This window comes from Guillardia theta (assembly GCF_000315625.1).
Source record: "Guillardia theta CCMP2712 unplaced genomic scaffold GUITHscaffold_130, whole genome shotgun sequence".
Lineage (NCBI taxonomy): Eukaryota > Cryptophyceae > Pyrenomonadales > Geminigeraceae > Guillardia > Guillardia theta.
In genome coordinates, this window is record NW_005434544.1 from 12667 (window position 1) to 20910 (window position 8244).

At 55.0% G+C, this 8244-nt stretch overlaps 3 protein-coding genes across 3 annotated transcripts in view; 2 read left to right on the forward strand and 1 right to left on the reverse strand.

The window, feature by feature from the left end:
• The window catches only part of GUITHDRAFT_146624 (hypothetical protein), a gene marked incomplete at both ends in the record, with an annotated part of 4413 nt that extends 2593 nt beyond the window's left edge, over positions 1-1820 (forward strand). Inside the window, 9 exons of the mRNA XM_005822137.1 lie at positions 81-141; positions 193-262; positions 420-493; positions 639-716; positions 959-1042; positions 1088-1162; positions 1389-1508; positions 1570-1629; positions 1770-1820. Coding sequence (XP_005822194.1) covers positions 81-141; positions 193-262; positions 420-493; positions 639-716; positions 959-1042; positions 1088-1162; positions 1389-1508; positions 1570-1629; positions 1770-1820 — 673 coding nt within the window. The remainder of the gene's footprint in view (positions 1-80; positions 142-192; positions 263-419; positions 494-638; positions 717-958; positions 1043-1087; positions 1163-1388; positions 1509-1569; positions 1630-1769) is intronic.
• A 238-nt stretch (positions 1821-2058) lies between these two features.
• Positions 2059-3535, reverse strand: GUITHDRAFT_146625 (hypothetical protein; the record flags this gene model as incomplete). Its single annotated transcript, XM_005822138.1, has 3 exons — positions 2059-2079; positions 2132-2217; positions 2587-3535. 3 exons carry the CDS (start codon positions 3533-3535, stop codon positions 2059-2061), a joined length of 1056 nt encoding a protein of 351 aa, XP_005822195.1.
• Positions 3536-4738: 1203 nt separating this feature from the next.
• Positions 4739-8244, forward strand: part of GUITHDRAFT_146626 (hypothetical protein) — a gene marked incomplete at both ends in the record, with an annotated part of 9257 nt that continues 5751 nt past the window's right edge. Inside the window, 16 exons of the mRNA XM_005822139.1 lie at positions 4739-4789; positions 4841-5014; positions 5054-5185; positions 5274-5306; positions 5345-5413; positions 5469-5585; positions 5611-6057; positions 6111-6195; positions 6259-6316; positions 6376-6451; positions 6712-6768; positions 6816-6917; positions 7025-7096; positions 7473-7628; positions 7831-7931; positions 8145-8208. Of these exons, the coding sequence (XP_005822196.1) occupies positions 4739-4789; positions 4841-5014; positions 5054-5185; positions 5274-5306; positions 5345-5413; positions 5469-5585; positions 5611-6057; positions 6111-6195; positions 6259-6316; positions 6376-6451; positions 6712-6768; positions 6816-6917; positions 7025-7096; positions 7473-7628; positions 7831-7931; positions 8145-8208 (1794 nt within the window). The remainder of the gene's footprint in view (positions 4790-4840; positions 5015-5053; positions 5186-5273; positions 5307-5344; positions 5414-5468; positions 5586-5610; positions 6058-6110; positions 6196-6258; positions 6317-6375; positions 6452-6711; positions 6769-6815; positions 6918-7024; positions 7097-7472; positions 7629-7830; positions 7932-8144; positions 8209-8244) is intronic.

Below are 8244 nucleotides of genomic sequence, written 5' to 3' on the forward strand. Positions count from 1 at the left end.
TACCTTGCTCCTCCTTTCTCCGAACTTTGCCGTCTCCTCCTCCTCCTCCATCCTCCTCCTCCTCATCTCCTTTCCTACAGGCACTGGGTAGGCTGCAAGTGTGGCATCATGGATCAGTACATCAGCTCCATGGGCGTCGAGGTGAGAAAATCCACCCCATGTTGTCAACGGCTTGTCAAGTCGGATTGACAGGGGAAGGCTCTCATGATTGACTGCCGCGACCTTTCCGCTAAGAACGTCGAAATCCCCAAAGGAGTCGCAGGTGAAAATTCCCCACTCTCCCAGCACATCTCCTTCTGCTCCTTCCCCTCTCCCTCCCCCGCATCCTCGTCTTCATCCATACAGCTCTTACAGCAACTCTACTGCTCTGACTCATTTCCTCCCCGGCCTCTACTCTTCTCTCATCACGATCTGTGCAGTTGTCATCGTGAACTCGAACGCCAAGCACGAACTTGCTGGGTTGGACTCGGAGTACAATGCACGTAGAGAACAGGTGGCCTTGCCTCCCCCCTTCCGTCTTCACTCTCCTTTTTCCGATTCCTCCTCTCCTTGCCTCTCTCACTCGTATCTTGATCTCTCTCGCTCCTTCTCTCCTCGTCACATGCTCGTCCTTGTCCTTGTTTGACATCCTACGGCAGTGCGAACAAGCTGCTCGTCATTTCGGCGTCTCTTATCTCAGGGAAGTAACCCCAGAACAACTGGAGCGAGACTCTAAGGTACCCAACTACCCCGACACTTGCTGCCTTCCTTCTCAACTTCTCAATCCGTCCTCCTTCCACGCTCCGCCTCTTATCTTGATCCCTCCCCCTCCCCCTCCTTCTGCAATCCTCCTCCCCTTACCCCTTCACTTTATCTTCTCTTGTCGTTTCCCTGAGTTTCCTTGCTCTCATCGGCACTTTTGACTTCCTTCCCTCCCCTACCCGCTCACCTTCTTCTGCTCATGACGACGGCGCTGAAGGAGCTGGACCCTGTCGTCCTCAAACGAGCTCGCCACGTCGTCTTGGAGAACGATCGCGTCTCCAAGACCGTAGAGGCTCTCAAGGTGACGTCACCTCAGCTCTCCCAGCTGGCCCTCACCTCCCAGCAGCAAGGCGACCTGAAGACCGTCGGCAAGCTCATGCTTGCATCACATATGTCCCTCAAGAATGACTTCGAAGTCTCGGTCAGCTCCTCCTCCTCTTCCTCCTCCCTGATCCTCCTCCTCGTCCCTTCTTCTCTCCGCAACCCCTCTCTCTCCCGTCTGCTCCTGCTCTCCCTCCCGCCTCTCTCCCTACAATCATACCAATCGTCTTCCTCTGACCCCCTCCAACAAAGCTCTCCTTCAAGTCATCCTCCTCTTCCTCCTTTCCAATCTCCTCCTGCTCCTCATGACCTTGATGAACCCGCAGACCCCTGAGATCGACGCGCTGGTCGACATCATCGGGGCCGTGGTAGGGGAGGAGGGCGGCGTCCGCATCACAGGCGGAGGCTTCGGAGGCTCCGTCGTCTGCCTCACTCCCGAAAGCAAGGTCAGTTGCTCAAGGTCCAGCTCGCTCCCGCCACCGACCCTGACGCTGTGCTGGGGTGCAGGTGGAAGAAATCCGCAAGGCGGTGGAGGAGAACTACCCCAAGAGAGCTGGGGGCAGGCAGGTAGGCGTCCCGCCTCTGCGTCCTCCACTGCTCAATGCGCTCCCTCCGAGCTTTGCACTTTCTCACGGGTCGATCGCGTTGCTCCCTTGTTGTCGTCTCTCCTCCTCCTCCTCCTCCTCCTCCTCACCCGTGGCTGCCAGGCGACCTTCTACGTCTGTCACGCCTCTGCTGGAGCTCACATCCTCGAGTAAAAGGGATATGAGCCGAACTTCGATGAGCTGGCGAATAAATGAACAGGGGGAGAGGAAGGGGATGATGAAAGCGATTGAGAGTGACGATGAGGAGGGGCGTGGTGGGCATGATGGGGGTAGGAGGATGGAAGGAAATGATAGCGAGAGGAGCACCATATTATTGAATCGCCGGTATTGGCATGAGACCAAAAATGTTGTACTTCTCGTTCGCAATCAGTCATTACACCAGTCAAGCTTCTCACACCCTCCGGAAGGCAACCTGACACGTTCGTCACGATGGCGACTAGCAGAACACAGAGAGCAGGCGATACAATAGCAACGATGAGAGCTGCGAGCGCCATTGCGAAGAGAAGGCCTGCGGTAAGACCGAGGAGGAAGGAACGCATACCAGACGGAGCTGACGAGAACAAGTCACAGAAATCATTAGGATCTTGAGAACCAGAGCACATGGGAGAGGGGGAGGACTCCTCCCCCCTTCCTTCCTCTCCCCTACCTCTCCATCCTCCCTCTTCTCTCTCCTCTCCTTCTCTATCACTACCGCAGCAATCCTCCCTCTTCTCTCTCCTCTCCTTCTCTATCACTACCGCAGCAATCCTCCCTCTTCTCTCTCCTCTCCTGCTCTATCACTACCGCAGCTCCTGCGCCTCCAACTCTTACGCAGGGCATTAACTCAGCTGGACAAGGGGAGAAGAAGACATCCCACGAGAGCAAGGAGGAAAGAAGACCGTAGTGGATGGGAGAGAGGGAGAAGCGGGCGAGAAATTACCTGCAGTTTCAACAGCGGCTTTCTCCAAATCAACAGACGGCTGCTTCAGTACACCTTTCAACTGCCCGGAGCTAGAACGCCTCTCCAACTTCCTGTCCTCTACATTGGGCTGAAAAAGGGATGACGGAGATGATCCGCCCTGGCCAGGGGCGAAGATTCTTTCCTCCTCCTTGTTTTCAGACTTCTTGATTGTCCCTCCTCCAACCCCCGCAGCGGGCGGCGCTGCGGCCAGCACGACTCTTGGCTTCTGATGTCCCTCCCGCAGGTTCCCTCCCACCGTCTCAGACACCGACTCAATCTTCTCTGCCGGCGACACGCCATCGCTCATCCTCCTCGTCTCTGAAGTCCTCCTCTTCTTCTCCTCTTCCTTGGGAGCCTTTGGCAGTTGGGTATCGACTTGCTCGGGAGACAACGATTCCATCTTCCCTTCCTTGATTCCTTCCGCTGCAGCATCAGCAGCGGCCCCTGCCCCAGAAACCGTCGGGAATTCTGGCGCGAGGACAGCAGGAGGCTCTTCGGCTGACTTGCCCTCGGAGGCTGTGTGCTCGGATAGCGGAGATCGAGTAGATTCTTCGGTGACAGTCTTGGCTTCAGCAGAGGAGGAGGAGACATGGTTGTCGGGCGACCGAGAGGACATAGTCGTCTTTGGCGTGTTCCCTGCCTCCTTCCCGATCTCAAAGAGCCCCTGATCCTTCGACCCATTCACATCACACGAGGCTGCCGTCCTCTTGAAAACCTTGTCGTCCCCCTGCCTCTCCTCCTCGTCGGAGTCGGACGGTTCCTCCGGATCATTGACAGGAACCGACTGACCTCGGGTGGGAGCGACATGGAACTTGTCGAAGAGGTTCGCAAGGGCACTCTTGACATGCTCCCCCACGTCGCCCTGAGGAGGAGGAGGGTCTGTCGGAGTTGCAATCCCTTCTTCCTCTTCCTCGATATCCGACGGCATTCTGCAGCAGCAGTTCAGAAAGCGGAGCACAAGGCAGGTTGGATGCGAACATCATGAGGATGCACATAGGGAATTTCCTGTCGTATGAATGCAAACCGCACAGCATGGCCAAGATGACAGAGCAGAATTCATGAACAGCACAATTTTGAATGTTGGTCTGGTCGACCGATTTTGCTCGTGGTAAGCACTACATTGCAGTGAAAATCGTCCTCTCCATCTCATACATCCTGCATGCAAAGTTGTTTTTGAAAAGAACTACAACAATAAATGATGATGTTCTTGGCTCAACACTATCACACCCTACGGATCCTGCGACCTTCCGTCAAGGTTCTTGATCATGCCAACTACTTCCTACGAAGAACTTGATGACGTTGTTTCTGCTCTGAACTTCTACTGTCTTCTGCTCCTACTCCTCCTTCCCCTCCTCTTCGCTACTCGCTGACGATCTTCTGCATACAGCTAGGCTGTATGCAAGCAGATGCATTTGTGGAAGCAGATGCATTTGTGGCGCGGGGTGAAATAAAAAGGGATCACGACGTAGAGTGATGGACGGGGACATATAGGGTAGGGATATGTTCAGTACGGGTACTTTAAAGTCAATAAGTCCTGTTATATTGAGGGTGGGGTGTTTGACCAGAGATGACACTCAGGGGTAGGGGTAGTTCTATAAAACTCACAGTGTAGCGAGTACAAGACGGTGGGGTGATAATTGTACGGGTAAGTTAAACTGATAAAATGACTGAAATTGTTGGGTAGGGTGGTCAAAGGAACGGGTCCAATCTGAAGGGATCAGGTTTCTTGAATCGGGGAAATGATAGTCATTCTCACTACCCACCTCGGTAAAAACATGCAGACAACGGGTCAACGAAGGGGTGACAAGATATTGACTAAATATCTGTATCAACTGTAAAGTACTACTTCACACTTATTGGTTTTATATCAGGACTTGGGGAACAAAAATGAGTTATTTTTAAAATATCGTTTTAGAGTCAGACTTGAAAAGTCGGTCCGCCTCAGAGCAAGGGGGATGCGACTCGACGTGAGCTACGATGCTGTTGGGACGATGGCGGACAGCGAAGACGAGGAGCGGCGGGGGAGGGCGAGGGGGAGAAGAGGAATGCGAGGAAGAGGAGAGAGATATGAGGAATCTGCATAAGAAGGGATGCTGAACAACACAAGCATCGACAATTCCTTCGGTGCGGAATGGTGGAGAATCATGTGAGGCTGAGTGATGCGGGGAGTATGGTCTCACAGGTATTATGTCTATCAGAACCCTCCCATCCCCTCACACACTTCTCATAGCAGCGAGATAATTCCAAAAGTCGACCCAGAACACACATCGCACTCCACGTTGCCTCGGTGCTGTGGATCGCCGCATGCTCTGACAGCATAGTGCTGCACGCGAAGCTCGACCATGTCAGTGAGCCGATACGGTCTGTCTCGGCATCCTGGCAGTGGCAAGCGACGGTGATGTCTATAGTGAGCTAAGTTCGAATGCACATGCTCATCCGTCCTCAGGCCTACGGTCAGACACCCTGGAAGGCAACCAGTCATCGCTCAGCTGGCCGTCATGAGATGAGCCCGTCCAGCTGGCTTGTTCAGACGGCGACCAGGCGCCTCTGGCTCCGCGGCGGGGAAGGAGAGGAGCAGGTGAGGTTGTTCTGTGGAACATAAGGGGTCTTGACGGGTCTTGTGCTTGCCCACTGGTTTCGTGGGGACGCGAATGAATGGTCAGCAGGCCAACAGCTACGACGAGGTGTCAAGCGTGGAGGTGAGAAGGAGGCTGAAAGGCCTGACAGGCTCTGGCAGATCCGCAGCAAGTTTAAGGAGAAGTATACGTTCGAGCAGCGCAAAAAGATGGCTGATGATATCTTGAGTGTGAGAGGCTTGCCCTGACCCAGTGCCTTGCTCGTCTCCTCTGACCCGCTGCTAGACGGGAAGGGGGCTGCCGGTGATCGCCGAGAAGCTCCTGGAGAGCATACCCCTCCCAGAGACACAGAAGCCAAAGTTCCTTGTTCCTCCCTCCCTTCCCCTCGAACAGTTCGTACAGGTGAGACTGTAAGTGGCTGCGGAAGGAGGGTGGGACGAGGATGGGGAGAGGGGAGATGTTGTTGTGGGAAGAGCACGAGCACGAGCACGAGGAGAAGGACGAGGACGAGGACGAGGACGAGGACAAGGAGCAGGACGAGGACGAGGACGAGGACGAGGACAAGGACAAGGACGAGCGAGGACGAGTACGAGGAGCAGGACGAGGACGAGGAGCAGGACGAGGACAAGGAGCAGGACGAGGACGAGGACGAGCGAGGACGAGGACGAGGGCAAGGACGAGGAGCAGGACGAGGAGCAGGACGAGGAGCAGGACGAGGACGAGGACGAGGAGCAGGACGAGGACGAGGACGAGCGAGGACGAGGACGAGGAGCAGGACAAGGACGAGGAGCAGGACGAGGACGAGGAGCAGGAAGAGCACGAGGACGAGGACAAGGACGAGGACGAGAACAAGCGAGGTCGTAGTGGTGTGGTGGTAGCGCAGGCTGTAGGGATGTTGGAGAAGACATCATTGACCTCAACCTCCAGATCTTGCGGAAGCGACTCCCTTGGGAGGATGGGATGGACACGACAGGAACCATCACTCTCTTCTGCGACAGCGGAAAGGAGATGGGTGATGGAGGAGGAGGAGGAGGAGGAGAGGACGAGGAGAAGCGAGATTGATGAAGTATGACAGCTGCTGGAAAGGACATGAAGGAGCTTTACGACAAGAAGAAGGACGATGACGGATTCTTGTACGTTGGAGCAGCGTCGGGCTTGCAAACCTGTAACGGCATGCAACCCTCTCTTCCAGGTACTTGATGTATGCCCATACATGGCGGCCGATCCAGAAGAAAGATGAAGTCATTGACGACTACAGTGACTCCGAGGTGATCCTGACTGACTGACTGACTGACTGACTGACTGACTGACTGACTGACTGACTGACTGACTGACTGACTGACTGACTGACTGACTGACTGACTGACTGACTGACTGACTGACTGACTGACTGACTGACTGACTGACTGACTGACTGACTGACTGACTGACTGGACCGTGCCTCTGTCTGTCTGTCTGTCTGTCTCTCTCTTTGTCTGACTGTTTTCATTGCGACGAGCGATGACGTGTCATAAATGGTTCTCCGCAGCTCAACAAGCTGCTTGACGACGAGGGGAACATCCTATACGATGAATACCTGGATGAGGTAAGATGTGTGCTGACTTGACGACTTGTGTTGATGCTCGTGCCTAGAGAACGGCAGACATAAGGAGGAGTCAATTCAGCCATCCTCGGCTCAAGGCGATCACCATCCAACAGCCTCTTGCAGATGCCACGCTGCTCGGACTGAGGAAGGTTGGGGGAGGGGCAGGGGGGGGGATGAAGATGTTGGAGGAGGGGACGGTCATGATGGGAGATGATGGTGATGAGATTAGATCGAAGGGAGAAACTACAATGTCAAGGTCCCAACCTCAGAGGGCCTCTGGCTTGCCCTTCACATCGGTAGAAGTCAAGATCATTTCACCAACTATCAGGTAAGTCGCTCATGAGATGGTCCTGGGAAATCAGCGAAGCTGCTGCGTTGCTATTGCGTTTCGAAATTTCGAAAGCCTTGCTACCTCCCCCAACATTTGTTTGGAAATTCTCAATCCCAGCCTGTTCCAGCCGTCCCAATCTTTGTGACAAAACATCGCTGACTCTTTCTGTCGTTTCTCCAACCGATCTGACTTTCTGCTCCACCTCTCCTCTTCCCCTTCCCCTTCCCCTTCTTCCTGTCATGATGTCACGTTTCACTCCCTCCTCCTCCTCCTCCTCCTCCTCCTCCTCCTCCTCCTCCTTGACATACTCTTCCCGCTCCTCACCCTCCTCGTCCTCCGCCTTCTCCTCCAGGTGATGAACCGAGTTCGACAGCTCTGGCCGGAGTGTCCTCTCGTCCCCTTCGGCCGGAAGCGCATGGGCTGCATCGTCGGGCTCATCCACATCCGGGCCTGCGTCCCTTCCCACATGTGCACGAGCACGTGGAGGGACATCCCCCTCCCCTCGAGCTACTACTTCGAGATAGACCAGGTCTGGAGCAGCTGAGGATGAGGAGGAAGCGGAGGAAATAGGGAGAAGGACGAGGACGAGGACGAGGACGAGGACGAGGAGGAAGAGGGCGATCAAGAGCGGTACGGGAAGGGAAGGAAGGCAGGGAGGAGGGAGGAAGGCAGATATGGAAGAAGGGGTAGGGGGAGAGAGAGGAGGAGGTCATGCTCAGGTGCCATGGAAGGTGCTGCCGCTTCCGATCGCCATCCACCATCGCCACTCGTTCAGAATGTGGACTGTGGAGGAGTCTGCTTGCAAGCAGATCCAAGAGTTCTTGTTAAGCAGGTATGCCACGAGGAGGGAAAGAGGAGGAAGGGAAGAGGGCAGGCAGGCAGGCAGGCAGGCAGGGAGGGAGGAAAGGGAGTGAAGGAGGGACAGGAACACGGACAGGGAAAGCGGTAGAACAGACTGTTAACGTGTTGTGTGCGGAGGAAGGAGTAGGGGAAGGAGGGAGCCAAAGAGGGCACCATGGACCTCAACTCATCTCTTCTTGTACAGGAAAGGAAGATTGTTCGAGTATCCTCCTCTCCCAAAGCCAAACATCTTTGAGGAAGGCTTTCAGGTCATGAGGAGGAGGAGGAGGAGGAGGAGGAGGAGG